Source organism: Cygnus olor, chromosome 3, assembly GCF_009769625.2.
Source record: "Cygnus olor isolate bCygOlo1 chromosome 3, bCygOlo1.pri.v2, whole genome shotgun sequence".
In the NCBI taxonomy this organism is placed as follows: Eukaryota; Metazoa; Chordata; class Aves; order Anseriformes; family Anatidae; genus Cygnus; species Cygnus olor.
In genome coordinates, this window is record NC_049171.1 from 65,270,950 (window position 1) to 65,295,615 (window position 24,666).

The following is a 24,666-nucleotide window of genomic DNA, read 5'->3' on the forward strand; positions in this document are numbered from 1 at the left end:
ACAGCTAATCTTCCATTTAGAAAACAACTTTCAATGAATCCAGTAACCGCTTTATGTAGAAACACATCTGCCTCTATCATCATTTAACATGAACAGATGAAAAACTGATAATGGATGCACTAACATACAAAAATACAATAATAGTTTGACATACATTACATTACTGGTGAACTGATATGCACATAAAACTCCCTCTTAAAATAGAAAAGTCTTTGAGAAATCACAGGACTAAAGAACCCTTAAAAACATTTCATAAAACATGGTTTCATTCTACATATATTATATAAACACCTAGAAGGAAAAACTTACGTAAAAAACAACAAATCAGAATAAACAGTTTTTGCCAGATAAATTAACCAGTTACTACACATTGAAAGATTTTAGCTTTTTCAGAAAAAAATACTTTTTTTTGAAAATATCAACTTTAACTGTAAGTCCACACTTCTAATTCAGTCTACTTTTATAATTCAGATGAATATTACAACTATTTAATATTAGGGCACTAATCGACAAAGGAAAATAAAACAACAGAAAAACCCCTGTGCAATATTGACTAGGATTATCATTATGAATCCATAGCATGAATGTTTTGTACTCATAGCTCAAAAAATTAAACAACATAAAATAAAATCTGTAGAGTAGGTGATGAATAGTTACTCTGCTGACTCATTCCAGATGTATATACAAGTTCCAAGTAAGGGAGCTCCCACGACTGATGCCAGCTGAGCTGGAGGTGAGGGGAATGGCCCAAAGATCCTTTTATCCTTTTGGAGGCAACTCTTCAGTCAACCTGCTGCTAAATCACTGTGTGCTGTCAATCCAAGACTGCAAGTACCACACCATGTTGTTAATATACTTAATTCCAAAATCTTCCAGCAGATGTCCTCACAAGGCAGTTGTGGCAGGGAGGTTAGAGATGTCACCACTTAAAAAGCACTGAGATGGGAAGGTAAATAGACTTACAGTAAGGGCAATACACATACGTAGACAGATAAAAGTATTTAATTGATTCTGAAGTGCCAAACTTAAAAAAAAATAGGCAGCATGTTAAAAAACATAAGACTGTCATCTTAAAAGCTAAAAAGTCACGTGAACAAATACATAGCTAGCACATCTGTTTTCAGTAGCACATCTGTTTCAGTCTTGTTAGGTAGTTCTTATATCTCAATTATAAACAAAACAGAAGATTGAAAAAATGATGGTAAAAAGCATGATCACAAGTTGCACATAGCAGTATAAGGTCGCTAATCCTGTCTTTCTCCCTCCTGTTTCATGTTAAAACGGACACTAATTTTATCATGTACTCAGAGCTGATGTGCAGCTTTCTACACTACTCCCTGGTGGCAATGACACACAAGTGTTGTCACAAAGCTCGTATTCTTGGAAGCATAAAATCCCTCAGGGATTTTAAGGGAGACTTAAAAAAGGAACAATTTTGCTAGAAACAGTGATCCTTAGCATTACTATTATGAGTGGGAAGTTAGGATAGCACATTAAAAATATTTGACTTGTCCTTCTACATCGTGGGCAATGCATCCACAGGTAAGCAGCCATAGGCACTGAGATGACTCAGTCAAGTACTGGTCAACAAACTCAAAGCAGGGATTCTTTAGCCAGGCCTATCAGACCAGTATCTCCAACACTCAATCCATTACACCTGCTTTAATGCAGATGTTCCTGGCGTCATACATGAGAAAAAAAATCAGGGAAAGATGAAATCAAGGTGATGAGCATCAATGACTCATCTACAAGAGCATATACAGAAATAAAGAAATCATACTTGGGGCTTATTGGGAGACCAGTCAACAGGGACATGTCACTTACTACAGGTAAGGGGCAGGTGGAAAGAACTTGAGACTGTCCCAGCTTCTGAAATGTGCTTGGAGGGTGGCTATAATAGCTGGGACAGATTTCTCTGCCACAGGTTCTACGGTGGACCCATTACTGCAGATAAAGTCAGACAGTGTCGCTATGTTCCACACACTGAATGAGGTGAAAACTACCATTATCAATTAATGAAACAGACTGCTTATGAAATCTTAAGAGAAACAGGTTTTGACAATACCTTGTCTGATACTTCAGACAGATACTTCAGATATGCATGGCTGATCTTCTGCAGGCTGACTGTCCTCATTGTCAATAATGGAAATAAAACCAGATATTTAGCTTGGTGTCAGTGAATGACCATCAGTGAACAATAAAGAAGTGTCACGTTTCTGAACTGGTCAATATTTTCACACTACAGAAGCATCAGATAAAGTTCATTCTGCACTAAGTTTGTCCTGAGAAAAGAAGAATGCAGGTCCCACATCCTGAAAAGCATGGCAAATACAGTATTAAAGCTATTAAGCTCTCCCAGCTTAACTAAGGTTCTCTTCAGCTATTATCAAAACAAATAATCTCCTTAACCTTTTCATTGTGCTTTACTTAAAACAAAGAAACAAACAACAACAAAAAACTACAGAAGAATGATCTGAAATCAACATTTGCATTTGAAATACAAGAGGACAAATACAAGTGAAGCGTGATGGCCAGAAGGCAGCTACGGCATATTGTTAAACATTTGTACTTCACAACGCTGCCTCTCTCTTGAATCACAAGCTCCTCACCTTCAGCCACATAAGGAACATAGTGTCTGCTTGGACTTTAATTCTTACTCTACTGTTTCCAAATACAGACTTGTGATGGGTACAAATACACATCTCAAACAAAGATGTAAGAGATTCTGAAGCAAAACTCATCGTAACCAACTTTTCCTCCGAACTTTGGTTTCATTAAGTAAACATATCCCAGTTAAACCCTTTACAAACTATGTCAACAATCACGATCTTCCCCTCTTTCCCCAGAAAAACTGGAAGGATAACTGTACACGTGTCCAAGAAATAGAGGATGTCATTTTATTGGAGGTCCACAGGTAATTGTATCACATTAGGGAGTGGAAGAATCTTATGGTATGGCACAACACAATACCTCACTCTAAACACTTAAACAGAAGGTTAAATGATATGCAACATGATCAAATCAGTAACTTTCCATCTTCTAGGCACCACTGATAAATTTAAAATAAACTTTAATAAATTGAAAAAATAATATAGTCCATTAATTTGTTTGTTGCACTGTCTTTAAATGAAACAGCACTTTGAAAGTCACAAATAAAAAAGCAGCACTTTCTCTTAATACCAACACCACCGTAACACATACTGTAGCGTGGCATGCAAATCCATATCTGCAGTCTTTTTTTTTTTAATTTTATATTAACAAATGGAATGGTAATTTTCTACCTCAAATATTAGTAGCATAACATGTAAGTGCAGATCATTCTGGCCACAAGTGTGGTAAGCCTTAACAAGTGTGTATTACAAGAGCATAGAACACAGAGCATGACACTTACATCCAAGAATCTCTCTTTTGTACTGTACATGGTCTTTGTTACAGGCTGAATTCCAACTTGCTGTACCCAAACTGCAGGAAACAAGTTTATTGACCATTTCTGGTTTTGCTTAAAAATAAGATACAGTCACCACCAAAGCATAGCTATTAACAACCTGGTCAAAAAAATGCCATAGCTCCAATGGAAAAAATAACTTGTCTTTTTAGTAGACTCCATTATGCAACAAAGTTTCCACTATAGCCATGTTATGAAGTCTTACAGTGGTACTGCAGCGTCATTCCTGTTAAAGGTTTGTGTAGACACCATGAAGTGGTGCGATGTTCATAAAAGCTGTTCAAACCGAGCTAAGCTTCACGAGACCACGTACTGAGTCTTCATGCAATGAATCCTGGCTGGCTAGACTCAGGACGTGCATTGTATGGCTGTGTGTAATAGGACTTCCACTTGGCAGCATCCCAGGGGGTGACGGAGCTTCTTCAGGAGTAAGAAACTGATGGCCTTCGTGTTCCTCTTTTAAAGGTATCATGTCTGTCAAACCTGTGTCTGATGTGAGATTTGGCATGGAAGATGGTGGTGTTGGTTGCCCTAGAGTTAGAGTTGCACAAGGCCCACTGAGAGAAGTCTTTCCAGGTAAAGGTAGCTCTTCACTAGTTATGCTGGGCTCACTCTGTAGTAGAGGGGTGGCAGCAGCCTGCAAAACGAATTTAGTGCTCTGAATGCACTGGTCTTGGTCACACTGTAGAATGGAAGGGTGTCAAAATTATAAGGCAAAGAAAACAGGGTAAAAAAAAAAAGGAGGAAAATGGACAAAAGACATGGAAAAGAATGGGATGTGAAGAGAAAAAGAGAGAGCCATTAGTACCATTCCGTGGTTAGCCACCCAAAAATCTCATTGCATGCTACCCAGGAAAAAAAACCATGCATAACTAAGCTGGTGCTTTGGATTTTTATCAAAGTAAATTATAATAAACGTTTACAGTGTTCACATAAGAGATTTTGGTTACCTCCAAAATCCTTACTTTTGTAAGTACTGTAATTCAGATACTTTGCTTAGTCTTGTTCAAAGCAATCTGGGAAGCCTAGCTAACAGTCCTTGTGTAACTCACTGCATGGGGCACCTCAAAACCTCCCTGGCTCTAGGTGAGGGAAGCAGGCAGGCGAATCACTTCTGCTCTACTCATTTTTATCCTTGAGTAACTGGCAGTTCAGAGAGGCCCAAAGGCAGAATTCAAGCATCATTCCAGAGTCAAAAACACAAGGCGTGTGTCTTATTTTACTGGTTTTCACATGTAGGAGTTAAGGTGCTACAGACGTTTTCCAGAACAAGAATTCCTTTGATGCAGATGGTTTTATACAGATATAGGTGTCGACACAGCCTCTGTGATCTCAATTTTTATTTTCCAATTTAATACATTATACTCTTATTCTAGAAGACATGTAGAAATAAGACAGTACTGCATATTTATTAATTTGATAGAAAAACAGCTTTCATGATTTTTAGGCTGTTTCTTTATTAATTTAATCTTGACAATACAGACAGTCAAGCTACTAAACAAAAGTTTTCTGGCAAGCACTTTCACAGTAGCAGGCCAAATTCAGCATTATATAAATCCAATTAAGCTCAGTGAGTACTACCAGGAATGCTTTTGGCTCTGCATCATTCCTAAGCACTGTTTCCACAAAGTTGTCATTCATTCCTTGAGATGACAAGACAGGCGGGTGTTTCAACTGGCTAGGTGGCTAGTAAATCTATTGCCTATTTCAGTTTAAGTTCTTCTTTCTAACTGGCATGATTTTTGAGAGCTTCCAGACAATACATATTTAATATAATATATTTAATATATTTATATTTAATATATATTTAATTCACAGCCCGATCAGTTTAACATCTGCAGATTTTTAAAATCCCGTTTGATTCATTTGCCACACTACTGTTCTGCTGTGCAAGAGAAATGCTACACTGATCGAATACAACTATAAATCCAATGCAGCAAAGAAAATTTGGAAGCAAACAGTAAAAATAAACATATCCTGAGGTAGGACATGCCTATTTACTATTATTTCAAGGATTCCGTTAAATATACTCTACAACTGATTTCTTCAATCCTGAAAGACTTTACAAATCCAACATGTATTCGAGATATTGCCAATCATCAGTAACCACTGCTACCAACATTGCAGCAATTCCCTATAGTGCCCATTATTTAATAAGCCACTGTGATATACACTATGCAAACTCTTATTAAAACTTTTGCTTCCCCTCGTCTATGATGAAAACTATCACTATGAAAGGTTCCTCTGATATTTTCAGGTCCTCTGATTCTACAGGTTAATTCCATAGGTTAATGGTGGATGCACACACATTATATTCATACAGAGTGCAAGCTGACTGCTTGGTTACAGTAGACAGGTAGTATTTTAAACACATCTGAGCGGTTTAGGACCCTGACACCAACTACTTTCTGACAGGCAGAAGTCTGACCCTTACTCAGTTACGTATTTTCCAACACTTACACTTTCAGAAAGACAAATGCACTCACTTTGTTACATATATTAAGTTTATACAAGTTTCAGGCAATTTTTTGCCCCACAAAATTATGAACAGCCTCAGCCAAACAATTTAAGTAGTTCCATATAACTTCACAGAATCATAGAATGGCTTGGGTTAGAAGGGACCTTAAAGACCATCTAGATCCAACCCCCCTGCCACGGGCAAAGATGCCACCCACTAGATCACCTTGTGCAGCGCCCCATCGAACCTGGCCTTGAACGCTTCCAGGGATGGGGTAAATTTCAGAGGGATTAATCACAGGCTTGAAGCCAAAACCCTGCATAAGCACCTTACTAAGGAGAAAATTGTTCAGGAGTCTTTAAAGTCATGCTTTCAATTAGTAATTCGCTGTGAATAACTCACTCTTGATTAATATACTGTTATTCATCCCTGCTCATTTAAATTAAACCATACCCCTTGAACTAACCTTACTATGCAGACTTAAAAATCCGTTAACTGGTTTTTCAAACTTCAAAAAGACAAAATCCATCTGCTCTGAAAAGCAATAGCTAAGGTGCATGTTAAATAACAAAGGACTGCCCATAACCACTGGGGTACATTGAAAAAAACCACACCAATCTTAGCTGACTTAGTCGGCTTTAGTGAAGCTTCAGCACTGATCTTCAAAAGCAAATCATTACTTCATGTGTTCAGACAATACAAATACACAGCTTTAAAATAGCTGGAGATAATTTACTTGAATTCTTTGTATAGTCTGAATTAATTTTATTATTACTGTACTCTACTGCATTTCAACTGAATCAACATGGAAAAGATAAAGCAGCCTTATAAAGCTCCACTAAACAGAATGTTACAAAACTTTTGCAGGTACTATATCTCTCTTCATTTTCCACGGATCTGTGACTTCCCTAAAGCCTCTGCTCTTATTCAGATACACAATTTCAATTTTCTTTTTTTTACCTATTTTTTATTTAATGAACAATGATCATCATGAAATATCTTATGTAAACAGAAAAGGCTGTAATCATCTTTCAAAAGTGATTAGAGTTGAGGCTTATACTAGAAAAGGTAGATGTGTTAAATGAAGCTCTCAAAAACATACGATAAAAAGAGCACATACTATACAAGCAGACTATTCTGCAGCCTAAACAGCTAACACAAAACTAAAGAAAGAAATCAGATTTGTTTATAGGGCTGGCATGGTGGTTTTTCCTGGATTCCATATTTGGTTTTTTAACTAAATGAAATCTATGAGCAGAAATCTGTCAACAAGATAATCTTGTTAACAAATAAAAGGAAGCCAAGCTCTGAAATCTAAATAGTTAAAAATCTACTGTATAAATTATTCCAGCAGTACCTTCTTACTTCAGATCTACTGATTTTATTTTCCACTTGCAATTTTCACTGTTTCAGAGGAACAGCAGATTCCAAAGGTAAGACAAGTTTAATAAATTCTACAAGTACAGAAATTCAATTATATATATACGCACAGAAAATTTCAGCCATCTCTATTTTGCATTAAAAGGCACAAACCGAAGCAAATTAGACAAAGCCTAAAATTCTGAGTTTATTTCACAAATAAATACAAACAACTCTGCCTGAAACAATACTTTCAATTTTGTTTTTCTGAAGTCAGCTTTTTTCCTAAGCTACAAAAAACATACACGTTACGTTAACAAAGCCCTTGAACATGGCAATGTTATTTTTTTTTTCACATTTCTAATGCTAAACCAGAGTTTGTTTACTTTGAATTTAAAATTAACTTTCTTAAAATTTTTTCTAACACTGGTAACATTGAAGAATTTTTACAGTTCTCAAAGATGGAGGAAAAAAAAAAGTTGAATTATCTCAGCATCTCTGAATAAAGTACAAACACTAAAAAAATCAGAGATCTCACAGCATTGACTGACAGTGCTGAGCAGTAACAGAAAGGATGCTGAAATACCATACTAGATGGATACGACAGATGGGTAAAGAGTGGAGGAATGGAGCTGCATAACTGTTCACAAGGGCTGTAGGATTCCACACCCAGAATCAGGTACTGTGCAAAAACCAAGCCACAAGCCCAGCAAGACAGTGGCTTCACTAGCAAGAAGTACAGTGCAATAAGAGTGGAACTATGAAGAGAAACAGCTCTGATGCAAAGGTGAAATCACTCCTCTTTCAGGGATTTTACTTCAGACTAGCTACAGTTTGCTTTTATGGACTGAGAGCCCATGAATGTTTAGAACACACTGGGGGCATTCCAGGAGCACATCTGCAAGCAGCCTAGTCCATGTGCTCTGATCTTGTTCTGTGTTGGGAACAAAAATGCAGCAAACATGCACGATCAAAAGAATCGCTTCTTTGCAATTCAAAGCAAAATACTAAAGACAATTAACTGCATGTGCCCTTAACCTGTTTTAACTATGAAGTAAAATGCTTTAATGAAAAATTTCTATCAACCTTGGCCATAGTAATGCTGACTTGGTAAGATCCCTAAATTCTGTCTGGGGCAATGAAAAAGCATATTTGTCAAGTACAACTGTTAATATTGAGGGAAACACCTGTAAAACTCTCAGCAAAGTGGGGCTCCAAACCTTGCTGATTTTTGTACTATCATAGTAGCACACTGGGATTGTCAGTTAATGTTCCCTGCATCAGCTGGATTCTTTTTGGCAGATCTCTGCTAGAAATACTGATATGAACATTTGGGAGAGGACTTGCTGCATGTCTCACTGGTAAGAAACAGCTGCACATGTACTATAATGGTTCCTATGATTCACAGTGGTATGCGTAAGAAAGAAAACAAACTCTCTAACTAAAGAACTTGCATCTGAGAAAGGGAGGACTGGGTATAAGGTAATTTGGCACACAAGCCGCTACCTAAGCATTAAGAAGATACCTAGAACACAGGAGTACAAGTAAATTTCTTTAAAACAAAGAAATGAACCTGTCCTGATATAAAGGCAGATGGAAGTAAAATCTAGCACTTAAGGCGTTAGAGGACTCCTAGAGACATCATAGTAAAAATAAACCAAACCCATACCTCTTTAAAAAAATGTACACGGAGTGAGATGGATTCTGTGTTTCTTCATAACATTACTAAAGAAAAGACCCTGTGTATTAAAACCCAAGAATCAACTCAGGCTTTTAAGATAAAGCTAAGTACTAGAGAAGTCAGATTCAGGTAATAGTAGCTGACGGGTTTATGCTGAAATAAGAACCTTTCCATAATACAAAGAAAATTAAACCTTAAAATGAAAAAGGAAAGAAAGAATTGAACATACTTAGAAAATTATGATTTCATAATGGTTGAGATACTGCCTGTCATGCGAAAAACAAAACAAAACAAAACAGCAAACTTTTTAGAACAAGAGGAGAGATGCTCAGGCAATTAAACTAATGAAGAGCTTGCAATAAAATGCTATAGGGAAATACTTTGGAAACATCAGATCTACAGGTTATTAGCTCTAAGAGACCATGCTTGTCACTTGGATATTAAGAAGCTGGCTAATTAATTTGCTGGATTAATTTAAAATTATGTTGGGAAAAAGATCAAAAACACTGGGAATATACCAAGAAAAAAAATGATGTGGTACCAGCCTTCAAAAAGGTAAATATAGCTTCATCCCTTAGTAGAATAAGGTAGATACTAAGAAGAGACCAGGAGAAAAAGCTCTTTTTTTTTTTTAAATGAGATCTAAAAAAATTACGAAATAGTATGGGTCTGTGAAGCCCTGATGATAAGAAAAGCCCTGACTTTTGAGACTGTGGTAGACAGAGTCAATAGCAAGAATAGAGCCTATATGAAATATTCGAAGTTTTAAAGGCAAAATTATCATTAAAGCTTTTAAATATAATAATAATGCCTCACAGATGGTATGCTGAATAAGAGAATTTATTGCACTGAAAACAAGTGTCTGGCAACTTTAAACGTAGAATGATACTTGTTTTGAACTTAAATGCAAAAATGATGATCTGCTAGATATATTAAAATAAATGAGAACAGAATATAATACTAAGTAACCTCCAGAGACTTAAGAAATGACCAGGGGCTGGTTGGATGAGGCACAAGAATTCTATTTAGAAAGATACCATTCAGTGGGTAAAAGATTTGAGGGAAGGGATGGAAAGAGGGAAGGAATGGAACAAGAAAACACAGTGAGAGAGCAAATGCTCATTAAAATCTTTAATATCAAAGTGCAAGAGACATTTTAGCACACTATTTGGATTTAGTATAATGGTTAGAAATTAAGAGTCAATATAGACATAAGATGTAATGCATTCTGCAATAAAATCCTAGGAGACATGCCATAAAGGTGTACTGGAACACACTCCAGATCTCTGATAAATGACTTCCTGGACTCAGAGGTAAATTGCTAAAATAACATTATCATCTCTGGTGATGTATAAATGGCTAAACCTCTGCCCATTTAAACAGTATTTATGGACTAAGACTCTGACCCACATATGATCTTAATTTAAGAAATTTAACTTTCTTTGTCCTTTTCTGAACCCACACTAATACGAGCTGCAGTTTCAGACTCAGCTCCTTCAACCAGACAGTTCTTTGGGGCTTACCTGTCTCAGCTCCAAGAATGCATTTTTCAGTTTAGGCCTCTGTCTTTATTTCCAAGAGGTATGCAACCTTCCAGAGGGGAAGATTGAATCTTATTCCGTGTATAGCATAACCTTTGTCAGCGAGGACAGCTGGCAAAAAGGAAACCTCTTCTTCCACAAAGACTTTGCCTCTACCATTCTCCATCCACTACAGTCTTGGGCTTGAGCCAGTCAATGCTTTAAACTTTCAATCACCAAAGGAAATTTTGATGTTCGCTTCTGAACTCCCAGCAAAAGGAATTCTACAGAATCTTGCAGAGATTCCTTCTCTAAAATAAATGGGATGTTGTGTGCCTTTTTTTTTTCCCCCTCTGCCATGAAGCATACTCCACTGCCTTTCATTTGAGAAACTCCAGCAGTCTCTTTTCAGAGGAGAGCAAGTGAATGGCTGGTGTTCCTAGCACTGCTGCTCCCAAAGTACTGAAGAAGAATCTAAGATTGTGTACTGGGAAGATAGATGAGAGAGACTGGTAACGTAAAGCTTGGAAAAGCAATAGAGGTCACTTTGTGGGAAAAAGTTTTAAACAGAATGATCAAGTTTTACTTGATTAATTCTGTCTAAATTTAAATTGGAACAGGAAATCTGGTAACCAAGCAGAATGGATGAAAGCTAAGCTAGCAGTAAGGTGAATTAATTTTGTTTACACACACAAAAAAGTCCCATTATGTGGATGAGATCGAGATCTTAACTGTGGATTAGGGAAATCAGTTTTGTTGTTTGCTGCTTTATGAGACAGGAAAGAGAAGAACAAAGATAGGTACAAGGTCCACTGAGAAGAGCAAAAACATCCACCTTAGAAAAAAGAAAAAGGGAAATGTGAAACAAGAACAAATAAAAGGCAAAGTTATGTTCCACTGCACTGTTGCCAGCAGGAAACGCATTTATAATTTCTTATGCTTCAAACAATTCAGGAAAGAATGTAAGATTTTAAATAGGGAAGAGAAAACAGTGCTAGAGAGATTAAGCAGGTCTTTAACAGTTTGCAACACAACAATGGAGAAATTTTAACGCTAATATGCAGCTGCCACTAGAATCCAACTGGTCTTCCATAGAGACCAGGAATAACACCCTGAGATGTAATGGTATCACTGTCTCAAAGAGTTCCTCCATACAAGACATGGCCTGTTACATTTTAAAAACTTGTTTTGTGAGATCATTTTCAGGAATGAAAGCTGCACATTTCAAAGCATCTCTAATAACTGTTAAAGAACCTAAACCTTTCTTGCCTTAAGTACCATGATATAAGGATATAAGAAGTTCAAACCCTTGAAGAAATGCATTTGCGTATTTACAGGTACTACACTCTAAAATCATAACAGCTGCCTGTTTGACAAAGTAATACCATAAAAGATTTCTCCATTTCCAGAGATAAATTTAGACAATCTTCTATTTAACTGAAAAAAGGTTTGCTCATTAACATCTCATAATGATAGTATCTTCTTACAATGTGAGTTTAATTGCTATAATGTTAAGATAATTTAATGCTAAGAACTTACTGAGGGCTGATGATCATAAATAATTAGTCTTGACAAAGTCAGGAAGTTCAGGTAAACCCTGAAAGACCTCAGGCTATTTTTAAGTTTTGCTTTCTTTTCCTTCCTTTAACTTCCCCTTCTCTTTTCAGGGTTAATTTTTTGAGAAAAATTTGCACAGAGCATTACCTTGTTCTGCACAAATGCATCTCACAGAAGATTCAGACTTAATGTGTCCCTAATACATTTTCTCATTAAGGAGACTAACTAAGCTTCCATTTAATTCTCAAAATAATAAGCAAAAACAGGTTAGTAACTAGAGTAAAATTTTTATACCAGTTTATCAGCAACACTGAAACTATCTGTCTGGGAAGATGTTAGAAGGCTTTGTGGCCTCCTCCTTGTGGCAGAGGAAGGGGGTACATAACTCATGGCTTCTTGGACAAAATCTTAGAACCCATGATAACGTAAAGATAGGTGGAAAACAATTCAGAAGTAGGCACATATGTAAGATTCTTGCCTCTGGAAAAAGATCTCTTTCAGTTATTCTCCTTGGCACTGGAAATCCTAGCGTCCATTATAACAGCCATTGCTACCAGCAAAACAAAACCAAAAACCACCAGTAAAAACTATTGGCACTGTTTCAAAAACGTTTAAAAGTTTTGTTGTTACAACCCAGTTGCCATGTTTTGTTCATTGGAAGTTCAGTGTCCTCCTGCTCTTTATTCAATACGCTTCTCCCTCTTTGTTCATCTTTGCTTTTTAAAGCACATTAGTCTATGCAAAACTGCAGTATACAAACAAAGGAGGAAAGATAGTACGAGAAAAGTGCTACATCAAATAACAATCAGTTGGAAACTGATGAACCAGAGCAAATCCATAATACTTGAATATTCCAGTTCAAAACATAGCATGTGTCAACAGTACAAGTCAAAATGTCGGTATATTCAATAAACCAACAGTGTAGAAAAACTTTTTTTAAGAATCCATGAGCATTAGCTATTACACTTTGTGAAACACATTAAAAAAAGCCTTGTTTTTCTTTCTTTACTGTTAATAAACAAGTCATTCTACCCAGTGTCAGCTGTATCCAGTTAGTTATTACTTGATTAGTTCACATGAAAGTGGAGAAGGAAAACATTCACAGGGATCTTGACGAACACTATGGGATGATTCCTACCATGTTGCTCTGAGATTGTGTGGCCCCATACATAGTGATGCCATTTGATGGTCCTGCTAACTGGGGTGTATCTGGTTGTATAAATCCTCTTCTGTCAATTAAACTATGGAATAATCAAAATAAAGAAAAAAAGAGTTAGAAATTTTTCAGATCAATAACTCTCCTCAATTAAAGGAAAGAAAAAAATTATAGCATACAACAAACCTTAATGCACTACCAATAACTTCAAATGTCCCTTTCAATCAACTGAAGAAGTGCAAGACTTCATTTCTACTCATCATCAAGGTAAGTCCTTCCTTGTAATATTACTCTCCATATAGTTATAATGTGCTGCTACTTCTCTGGAGGTTTATCAGGGACAAAAAATTTAGAAGCTGACCAGCAGATACCATGAAAACATGCATTTTAAACCACAGGTGTGAAAACAAATTACAAATCTCATTAGTACGTTTTGAATCAGAATCTATTTTAAAGTTTTTTTAAATTATTATTCTGTTCCTAAACCTCAAAATTAAAGCTCAAGTCCAAAAATACTGATTTCTTAACAGCTAATTAATCACAACATTTAGAAAGAAAGAAAGAGGAACTTTTGTTCAGACAACTTACTTGCCAGGTGCTTCATGACAGCTATCTAACACTGCTCATAGTTCTCCACTATTCTTATCAAAGTGATGTACTCATAAGAAAATCGAAGAAAAATAAAAGGGTTTATGGATAAATTGATAGAAAGAAGTAAGAATCTATGTAAGATTATATAAAAAAAAGAATGGAATCACCTGATGTAGCTAAAGATTTTGCTAAAATTCCACATACAATTTTACCCTCAGTTTGAAAACTACCTGAGTTACTATGGTTTTGCCATTTAATAATTATATAAAAAGCTGAATGTACAGACACCAGTACTGTATTCTACATGTGGATTAGCTCATATCACTTCTACTCAAAACAAAAACTTCTCAAAACTTTTTTTGTTTATGCTTCAATTCAAAGATGTTTTAATTAAATATAGTTTCAATTATAGTTCCATACATTTTTAATTCATAAATGATAATGTTATTTTCCTGTGACATGAACAGTGTTGCTTCCCATCTGGAAAACTGCAAGCTTGAGAAATCAAGAACGCTGTAAAATTTTAACACACACACACACTAAGAAAAAGATAAAAGGAATACCTCCCTTCTAACCCAGGATAACAAATTTTAACTGGAGGTTTTATCCTTCCTGTTACTAAAACCTAAGGTGTTTTAAGGCATTCCTGTCATAAGAGCTAAAGTCAGCATAGAATTGGTTTTATTTGCTGATTTATGGAACCTCTAAATCCCCTCTAGGTCAAGACAACCTCAATTTTAAAAGATAAGAACAGGATGTACAGAAAAATCTAAGGCGTTTCCCCTCTCCAAAGCCAATGATGTATCCACCACTCAAAAAACAATTTAAGCTCTTGTCAAGAAGCTTTGCAGAACAGGTTTTTAATGTACGCCACTTAAAAATCCATCTGAAATTAAAATCTGTCTTGTGGAAAGCACTCCTTCCAAAATCAGATGCTTGAAGAAAGTGTGTTATTATATCAGATCACTAGTTAGACCTATGTTGACAGCTATGAATCAAATTAAGATTTGAAAGTTACTGTTGAGGACTTGTAAAATGCACTCTGAATTTGCTAGCACGGGTTTCAAATGAGAAACACGATATTTAAAGGAAGTGAGGAGACTTTAAGTTATTATCTCAATTTGCAATCCATTTTCAAAGGCACTTGAACCTTTTGCATTTTAAGCTGCGATCACTAGTAAGCTATTTTACGGTTATTTAAGGAAAAAACCAAACTTGAATATCTAGTGATTTGGCATGCACCTGAGATTAAATATTTCAGAGTGATCTCGTTCACAAGTGGAAGATTAAATTCTTTGTTAGATTTCAAATCAGGAAGGAGCAAGAACCAAAAAAAAGTAAGGCTATAACTTTTGTTTTGAAGTCAGAAAATTCTTACAGTCACAAAATATCTCCCTGCAGAAACTCTACGTTTACTTTATCATCTAAAAGAAATTATATTAGTATATGAAATTAAGGAAAAAAATGTGCAACCTCTGTGAAAACACAGTAGCCAGTGCCACTCTGGTTTATTGTGTGTGGCTAATTGTATCAGTCAAAGCAGTTATTTCAAATACTGAGAAACATTATACACTTTTAATAACTATTTCCATGTGGAGTCAAAAGAATTTGAAGCAAGGCATTGAGTTTTTATGTCACATACTTCTATGAAAAGCAAAAGAGCAGGATTAAAGGGTTGGCTTCTGACCCCATTCCCAGAGGCAGGAAGCAGAGGCAGGGTTACTCTTTACAGGGATTACAGCATTAACCCAGTACGAGGAAATAATATCTCAGGTATCTGTCTCCTTAGGAAAAGATGCCAGCCTCTCCTGCTGACCTCCTGCTGCTCTGTGGAAGAATCTCTGGTATTCACAAGAGCAAAGAGAGAAATCCCACTTGCCGTGAAAAACCTTGGCCACTGGACTATAAAGTCAATTCCTCTTTCTTTCTCAATAGTACAGATTCATACCTACATTATTCCAGACAAAGCAAACGAGCTTCAACAGATGAGTATTGTCACAAAAATAATCTACAGGATGAAATCATTTCTACATCTACATGTAGAAATCCATCTACAGAGGAACTAGGCCTCTACTGTACACTTATTAGATGAGCTATCTAACCACTGGGCACTGAGGTAAGAAGAAAGTTGTGCCTTTCCTGATGCCAGTGTTTTTTTCCTCTAGTGTTTACTTTGTCTTATATTTAATTCAAGATGAAAAAACAAAAACATAAACAACCTTGACTATACAAATGTTTTGGATCTGTAATGTGAAAAACGTTATGCAGCAGAAATTAATCCAGTAAGCTTTCTCTGGAATTACTTTGGTTTAAGAGAACCAAAATCAACTTGGTGTGTATATGTTAAGAGTAGCACAAATAAAAAATATTGTCAATTTAAATAACAGATTTCTGAGTGAAAAGGCAATATGAACAATTATCAAACTAGTTGTAGAATCAAGGTTCCAAGTGTATTGCTCTTCTAGACTCATGTCACATCTGTTAGATATATGAGTCTAATTAACTTTCAATAGCCCATCATGTAACATCTAATTACTATTTTTTTTTTTGCCAGCAGTTATTAACTGCAGTGGCAAAGGTTCAAAGAAGAAGTAAGTTTATTTTAATTTCAGACATCAACCTTAAATCCACATATTTTACAGGATCTGATCACTAACTTAGTCTAACCACAATTTGCTGTGTCTCTTTAATACTGAAGAAAAGTTTTAGTTAACACTTCTAACAGACAGTAAAACAAAACATTATTTTAGTTGAGTAAACTAAAGAAGTCTGAAAGAATATTTTTCTATCGATCATCACCTGTCTTCATTTACACTAACAGTATTTTTGATATTCTTACCTTGGAGAGAGGGGCCCACAGAGTGCAGCACAGCAATTAGTAAAGATGTTGCCATAACTGTATGGATTATAGTTTTCTTTACCTCTTTTATTTGACCATGATCCTTTAATCTGAAGAGATATGAACAAGATGCATCACATGTAATACAATATGGAAAATGACAGAGGCAATTTAAGGGTTACCAAAGCAGAAGCATGGTGCTGACATCAGAGGCAGACCAGAGAAAACCCATGATTACACTTTCCTAACAGCTTTGGACTGTTATGAAAGCTGGAACCTAAAATCTTACAAGCAAGCACAGGCTTTACCTCAATAGATTGAGACAGCCCCAAATCTCAAAGGACAAATATACTCACAGCAGGAATTTCAGCATCTAAACATGTTTTGCATAATGGTCTAAGTTTAATTTTACAAATATTACAGACTGTTCTACAGAAGAGGTTTGACTGCAACATACCATTATAGCCAGCAATAGAGCACTTGTTTCCCATACCCTTGGGTTACTTCTCAAGCTGTCCAATACCACACAACATCATTTGCTTCTACAGCCCACAAATGGCTCTAAAATATTATGAAGTAATTGCAGTCATTACTGCCTTTTAGTCCATACTATGCTTTCTTTTAGACAATCTTACTTTTCTGTTTGTGAGGTGCTTGAGAGCCTGGATAATATACCTTACTGTATTCAGCTGGAAATGTGTGCCTTAAATGAAATTACAGAAGAGTTTACTTGAAATTCAGACATGTTACACTCCTACAGTTCCCTGCTCTCTGACTTTCAACAGTTCAAAAGAGATTTGAGAGCTCCTTGGTTGGATACCTGATACAGAGGTACAATTAATTCCATGCCTGCTTGGTAAGTTTTTCCTGGTTGATTGGTATTTTTTTCAAGTTTACAACTCTAACTGTGACCTTAAAATAATAACAAAACACAGATTTGACAGTCTCAAAGATGCTACTTCTACATTCAAAAAATACCTATGAGAAAAGTACAACAGAAAATTACAGTAATTTTAAATTTGCAGTAATTTGTTAGATTATTTGCTCAGTTCCAACATGCTTTCTAACATTAGCTAACTAGCTTTATTTCCTTCTTTCATTCATTTGCTATTTCACCTGTTAGTGAGGGAAAGACACACCAAGCCTCCACACATAGTTAAATATAATTTCACACTGAAACAACAGAAACCTATGTGCAAAATAAGACAACTGTAGAAATGAGAAAGTTGACCTTTGAATTAATTACATACTCCTCACTAGAGGTTTTAGATCTTAGAGAGACAAAGATATTTCAAAGGAAAAATATGATAAAAGATGAAATTTTAATTTTGAGAATTCAACGTTTTCTAAAGTAAGTGATTTTTGAGTCAAATGGTATTTAGGACTCCAGGTAAAGAAAAATACTGAAAATTTAGTAATTTTCTACTGAATTGAAGCATATGAAATATACTAATTTGTCTTCTCTCTTCTGTACTACATTTCCTATTTCAAGATACAGGTCCTGGGGGTGTAAATCATAATGGATGCACTGTGTAACCACTACATCTTCAAGCCACAACTACAGTCCATAGGAGCTCTTCTCGTATTTCGAATCAAGCATGACCAGGTTACTTCCTTCTTCACTAGTCAGGCATTCACAAAACTATGCATCTATGAGTGGAGTGCTCTGAGAATTACAGAGAAAAACTGCATATGATTAAAATTAGAGATCTCCTCATCACTACAATATAGAAACACGTATGTAGAAATATACTATGAACTTACATCTTCATTTGTTGTTTGATTGGAGCTGATCAAATACGTGTGAAAACCTGAGAGGCCTACAATGGACCATACAGAGAAAAAACACACCACAGCTTCCAACACAGTAATTGAAAGTCAAGGAAATATATGCAAATGAAAAAAAAATATATTATATCCAATAACAAGCAGTTACAATCACAAAGTTCAGTGTAGGCAACTTCTAGTCCCCAGCTGTCTTGAGATCTTTAGGGCACTTCAAAGGGGTCAGCAAAAGCCAAACTCAGAAAAGCAAACCTATTGTCATTATGCTTTGGTACACAGACCACTGAACACCACTGAGACCAGCAAACGTTTAAGGGTCTGCACACTGAAAAAGGACAAACTACTGAGTGGTTCTGATCTCAACTGCTGAAATTCAAACTTAAACGTTCGTTCTGTAATGTTATCACACTTCTTTTAAGATAGGTACATTGAGAAATAACAGTAAATAATACTTCTGATGGGCTGAGGGGAACATCAAATACAATATAGGTGTTCAAAGTCTAACTAAGTAGCAAAGACTGAGCAGATATGTTTGTAAAAATATTTAGTGTACAACGGGGATCTTGAGCAAGGACTATGGGCTCTAGATCTGTTCTCATAAAATACGAAGTCAGAAAGCTGCATCCCAGTTATATTTAACTAACTGTCCTGTCTTTCTTCTGTTACTGTGGTTAAGATGCAGAACATGATGCTAACACTAGCATCAAAGTGCGTTAGTCCAACTAAAATACAAAATTCACTTGCTCTCTCAACCCCCCCCGGACATATAATAACTGAATACATTCTACTCTATAACTGTGGGGGTGTCCAAATGGCCCAGCCTTGGCAAATAGCCAGGACAATAACTGTTAAGCTTGTGAGCGTAAACAAAATCACAGACTGGTTTGGGTTGGAAGGGACCTTAAAGCCCACCCAGTCCCAACCCCCTGCCATGGGCAGGGACACCTCCCACCACACCAGGTTGCCCAAAGCCCCATCCAGCCTGGCCTTGAACACCTCCAGGGATGGGGCATCCACAGCTTCTCTGGGCAGCCTGTGCCAAGGCCTCACCACCCTCTGAGTGAAGAATTTCTTCCTTGTATCTAATCTCAACCTACCCTCCTTCAGTCTAAAATATCTACCCCCTATCCTGTTACTACAGGCTCTAGTAAAAAGTCTGTCATTCTTGTAGGCCCCCATTTAACTTTTGAAAGGCTGGAATAAAGTCTCCCAGAGCCCTCCCTTCTTCAGGATGAATGACTCCAACTCTCTCAGCCTTAGTTAGGTTAGGCTTGAATACTCAGAACTGTACAGTATTTGTCCAAAACTGATAGGAAGACTGGGAACCCCCAATTGATTGCTAGCTAATTATATGTCATCAGTGAATCAATAAGCTGCTTCAACCCTGGTTTGGTTTAAACTCCATGAACTGAATGGTTTTTCAATGCAAGAGTAACCTTCACCTCTTCTAACTTCTCCCAATGGGAACAATGCAAATGAAAAGCACAGAATTACCTTCCTAAATTTAGCATAAAAGTTAAAAACAAACAAACAAACAAAAAAAACAGGCTATGCTATTAGATCGTCTGTTTTTCATCTTGCATCTGTTACTCCTTTCATTTGCTTTCGAACTGCTTCTGTTTTCACTCCTTACAAACTGCATAACCTGAAAGCCACAAAGAAGTAACTACATTTTAATAGATTGTTATACTAAGAAAGTCAGTCAGCACCCAGTGTTGCATACTTACTACAGTTTATATAATTCCTTTAACTCTAAAGGAGTCATCATCTCAACGGCAAGACAACAAAGTAGCTTCTAAACTTCATATACTCAGGCAAAAAGAGCAAGTTTCTATGGAAGATTTTATGGAAGGTTTCCTTCTTGCTTTTTTTTTTAATCATTATTATTTTTTATTTTTATTTAGTTTCATTTACCTACAACAGCCATGAATGCAGAATACATTTGCTTCTACTATGCTATTTTCTGCAACCCTTAAATAGTGATTTTTTTTAAGGAGCATGAATCAAAAGCAGAAAAGATTTTGGTTGCTAGAAAAATTGATAGAATAAATCAGTTAGAACAAGACAATGCGAAAAGAATAAGATAAAAATAATCTGTATGCTAACTGTATGCTAACCTTTAAAGAAGTCAGTTTCCAAGACAACAGTAATTCAAAATATTCCAGAACAAGGACACAGCCTTAAAAGATACAAATAACATTCTTACCACTGAAGCTATCAACAGAAAAGAAATATGACAGCTCCTCACCATTATACAGAGACACAGGCTGGAAAATACATGGATGGACATAATTAATTGCAATAAAATATCCTAATATTAGTTAACAGTGAAGAGTCTTGTACTGCATGTCTGCTCTGACCTAATGAATTGGGAAATACATGAACTGTCTGTATAATTTTAAAGTGGTTTAAAAAACAGAAAAGAGCTGTTTGCTTTATGACCCAATCTGTTTCAACAGCAGCCAAATGACCGAAGTGCACTGCTGAGCAGCATGTTCTGACTACTCTGTCATCTCCTCTTCAAACCATGTGGAGAACCAAACCAACGCAAGCTAGGAAATTACTCTCAGTTGACTGTGCAACAGCCATAGCTTAAAGCAAGGAGAATAAACTGATAATGGCTAAGGAAGCAGATTGTTGTTAGCAGGCAGTTCAGAAGGTGTAAAACAGCCCCCCAAAATTGGACACAGTACAAGTCCACCTAATTGGGCTTTGAGAGGGTAGAAATCGTAAGAAGGACTGTAGATGAGCACTGCTCAGTAGAATCTACACACCAAGACCAAGAGGATGAATCACTTGGTCAGAAGAGGAACCTGAGAGGGAGGGATGCTCTCTGCAACCTCATCAGCAGAATGAGCACACCAGTAACAAGCTGTTTCTTGCCATGATTACACTCCAGAGGGTCAAAATACAAAAGTTAGTTTCCTACTGACAGAAAAGGGAATTCCTCAGACTTCTTTTTGGATCTTGGTTTGAGGAACTGGAAGATCTCTAGAGCAGGTGGTTTTATGATAGCTTAGCATGACTGAGTCTGTTAAATAAAAATCCAATACAAAAAAAAGCAATATTCTCAATATAAAGCATAGCTTTTTAGCATAACATGGTATCTTGCACAGGCTTTTTAGCAATACAGACATGCAATGTTCTCCGTATCTGAATGAACTGATGCAACATTCCCAATACCATTCAGACAATTTAATTTTTTACTGTTCTGAATTGTAACCAAGCTATTAAATTGTCCAATGTGTCACTATCAAACCAGGCCATTTCAACAAGATTGACTACAGAGCCTGTCAAATTGGCACATCCCTGAATGCAAACTATGAACAAGCAGCCTATTGTTCCTGTACAAGGGTCCTCAAATGCGTAGTCAATTACCTTTTGATTTAAGGACAATTGAAAGCTATTCTTGTTTGAACAACGTATGAAAGAATAATCTTTTGTAAGAAGTAATTGTAATAGTTTCATTTGGAAGCTACTGTTGTGCTACTTAGAATAGTTTGTTTGTGGTTTGTAAAATTATTTGCACACTAAGAAAATTTAAACACTGGTTTTGCTTAAAAGGGAGTTTGCAGCTCGTGGGCTCTACCTAACAAACACACATTAAAGAAAATCGTATGTACAGAATTTGTAGAATTTGACACTTGGAAAATCTACCTGGAAAGAGTGGTTTGCCTTTATAACCAGCTACAAATGACTGAGCAAACAGGATGGGAGTTTCTTTTCATCTACTGTCAAAAAGAGAAAACTTTATGATGTACAGTGTCCAGAAGAAGTTTTCTTGGCAGGAGTATGGAAAAGAATTATTTTTATAATAGCTTTATGAGAGGTGCAAACTGCTTATTCTGACATAAACCATTCAAAACACATCCATAAGAGGTGCAAAGGTTACAGTCTGTAGAGAAATGTAAGGAAGAAATTAAAGAGAATTTCTGTCAGCTTCCCATTTTTCTGTTATGTTAGCTGCTTTCAGGTAGGATCAGGAAGATCCTTTTCCATTCTCACTTAGTGGAAAATATACAAAAAGCTCCCATGAAATGATAAATAGAACACCGGGCATTTAGAGAATAGTAGTCCCCCAGTATGCATGTGCTTACTTCTATGTAACTTAACAGAAGTTGACACTTGAAAGGGACTTCCCTAAAAACAGTAAGTCAATGTAAAGATACTTCTAGGAATTGAACTCTTCAGAGACAGTTGTTTCACAATCTATTTTTTCTATTCTGACAAGAATCAGCCATTTCAGATATTTTTTTACTGTAAGAGCAGAAGAATCTTTTGATATTTCAAATGAAACCACAGCATGGGCATAACGTGAAATATATTCATGAATTCCATCACAAATACATGGAACATATTTCCCTCACACATGAAAACTACAGACCTTTGTTAAGGGTACTGCTTGCAAAAGATGATGAGTAAGAAAAACCCAGACTAGTCCCTTTCCTACCTCTAACATGTGGTGAGAAATCCTGTTGTGCAAGTAGTGATGAAATCATTAATTGATAAAATCCCAAATGTACATATCCAACAAAAGCAACAAAACAAAAACACATCTCAGATGTTACTTTACAATAAGATCTAAAACCTGTTTCAATGAAAGGATATCTTGCAGGACTGTCCTTGAGGGCATTGAGGAACCCTGTTTGTTGAGAACCTGTAGGAACAGAACCCAGATTACCGACTCAGTAAGAAATTGGACTACAGGCTGTTTTCACCATAGTGCATACACAGCATTTGAAGAATAACTGAATAATCATAGTTTAGGGTTTACTAAAGTGAATCCGAGATTATGTTATTCAGCAGCAACAAATCAGAAAAAAAACTTGTGTATGTTATCAGGTCTAACATCTGCAGAATATTTTCTCAGTAATACCAAATTGATGCATGCATACTTTCCTTTGAATAAGATTTCTGATTATCCCTGTTATTTTCAGATCTAATATCGAAACAAAAAATTGTAAGCTAATTCTTTAATTTTGGAATACCAGTTTTCAAGAGCAGCCTCTTGACTTGGAAAATTTACACCAAAAACCCAGATTCTCAGCTTTCCCTCCTTTATTCTGGAAACAGACAAAGTTCTCTAGACTATAATTCTGCTCCTACTGCACCTGTGTAGACATTTCTTTTATCCCCCCCCCCCCCCCCCCCCCCCCCCTTTTAGTAGGTGCTAATTGCCTCTGGAAAATAAAAGATATCTATTAGCTGAAAAGAGCTCCAGAACAGCATGCTCCAATGATCTGGAGATGGAGAGTTCAGTTCCACAACCATGAGATATTTATCAAAAAGGACAATTTGACTGCTGGCTGATATATATGCAGCAAGTGAATTTGTCTGTAGAAATTGATTCAGTGTCACATAAGACACATACTTGTTGTGTTTTAGTGTGCAATTTAAATTATATAAATGCATCAAGTTGAAAGTATTTCCCGTTAGCTAAATCTATCTGAAGGTTTGTCTGAGGAGAGCAGAATCCTGATTAATCAAGATGTCTTTCAAAGAAAAAAGTGTGTATATCCTGATATCTGACCTGTGAAGTCAATTTTTCTGTTTATCGTTAAAAAGAGAATGTTACTTACCTTGTATTTTGAGTCTTTTCAGACTCTCGTAACTTGGTCTTAGCCTCAAGGCACGAGACTAGTGGAACTTTCCCCTAGCTTCTTACTATTTTTAGGATCCTTAACGGCAATGGCAGCAGGTAGTTGTGATCTCTATTCCCTACTGCTGGTCACTTACAAGCAGTTCCCAGTGTATCAGAAGAGGAAGTTTCCTCACTCCAACATACAGCTGAAGTACTGATACCTCAAACAAAGATGAAAAACTGAAGACATACTAGTATTGAAAATGTTTTAGGCTTGGGGAGATGGAAGAAAATCTTGCAATACAATACCTTTCAATTAGCTGACTTACAAAGTCTATTTATTATCTTTAATAATACTATGTGCAAAGATTCTTAATCCTGGAAAGGGCAAATTTCCAAGGGATGTCTTGAAAATAACGCCACAGAAAACAAGAAGTTTGCTGCATCTCATATCTCATTACCACATGGGTTTACCAAAAAATTATTAAAGTAGCAGCATGTAAGACTTATAAAAAAAAATTACACAGATTTCAACAACTTGTCTATATCAAGAGATATTTAAAATTAAATAGGTTTCCTATGTAATCAACAATGTCAGAGAAGGAACTTCTCTATTAGGATGAACTATGAGAGATTAAAAAAAACCACAAATGCCTTCAAGTTGCTTGTAAACATCCCTCAGCCCCTTCTCAAA

At 36.2% G+C, this 24,666-nt stretch overlaps 1 protein-coding gene across 6 annotated transcripts in view; it reads right to left on the bottom strand.

Moving 5' to 3' along the window:
• Positions 1 to 2,874: 2,874 nt before the first annotated feature.
• ZDHHC14 (zinc finger DHHC-type palmitoyltransferase 14) overlaps positions 2,875 to 24,666 on the bottom strand; it is a 108,194-nt gene continuing 86,402 nt past the window's right edge. For 4 of the 6 annotated variants that reach the window (XM_040551222.1, XM_040551221.1, XM_040551225.1 and 1 more), the window contains 5 exons: positions 23,000 to 23,048; positions 18,371 to 18,473; positions 16,607 to 16,716; positions 13,159 to 13,261; positions 2,875 to 4,127 (listed from right to left, as the gene is read on the bottom strand). In XM_040551222.1, the coding sequence (XP_040407156.1) occupies positions 3,726 to 4,127; positions 13,159 to 13,261; positions 16,607 to 16,716; positions 18,371 to 18,473; positions 23,000 to 23,048 (767 nt within the window). In that variant the 3' untranslated portion in view covers positions 2,875 to 3,725. The remainder of the gene's footprint in view (positions 4,128 to 13,158; positions 13,262 to 16,606; positions 16,717 to 18,370; positions 18,474 to 22,999; positions 23,049 to 24,666) is intronic. The other 2 variants (XM_040551224.1, XM_040551223.1) reach the window with 1 other exon arrangement.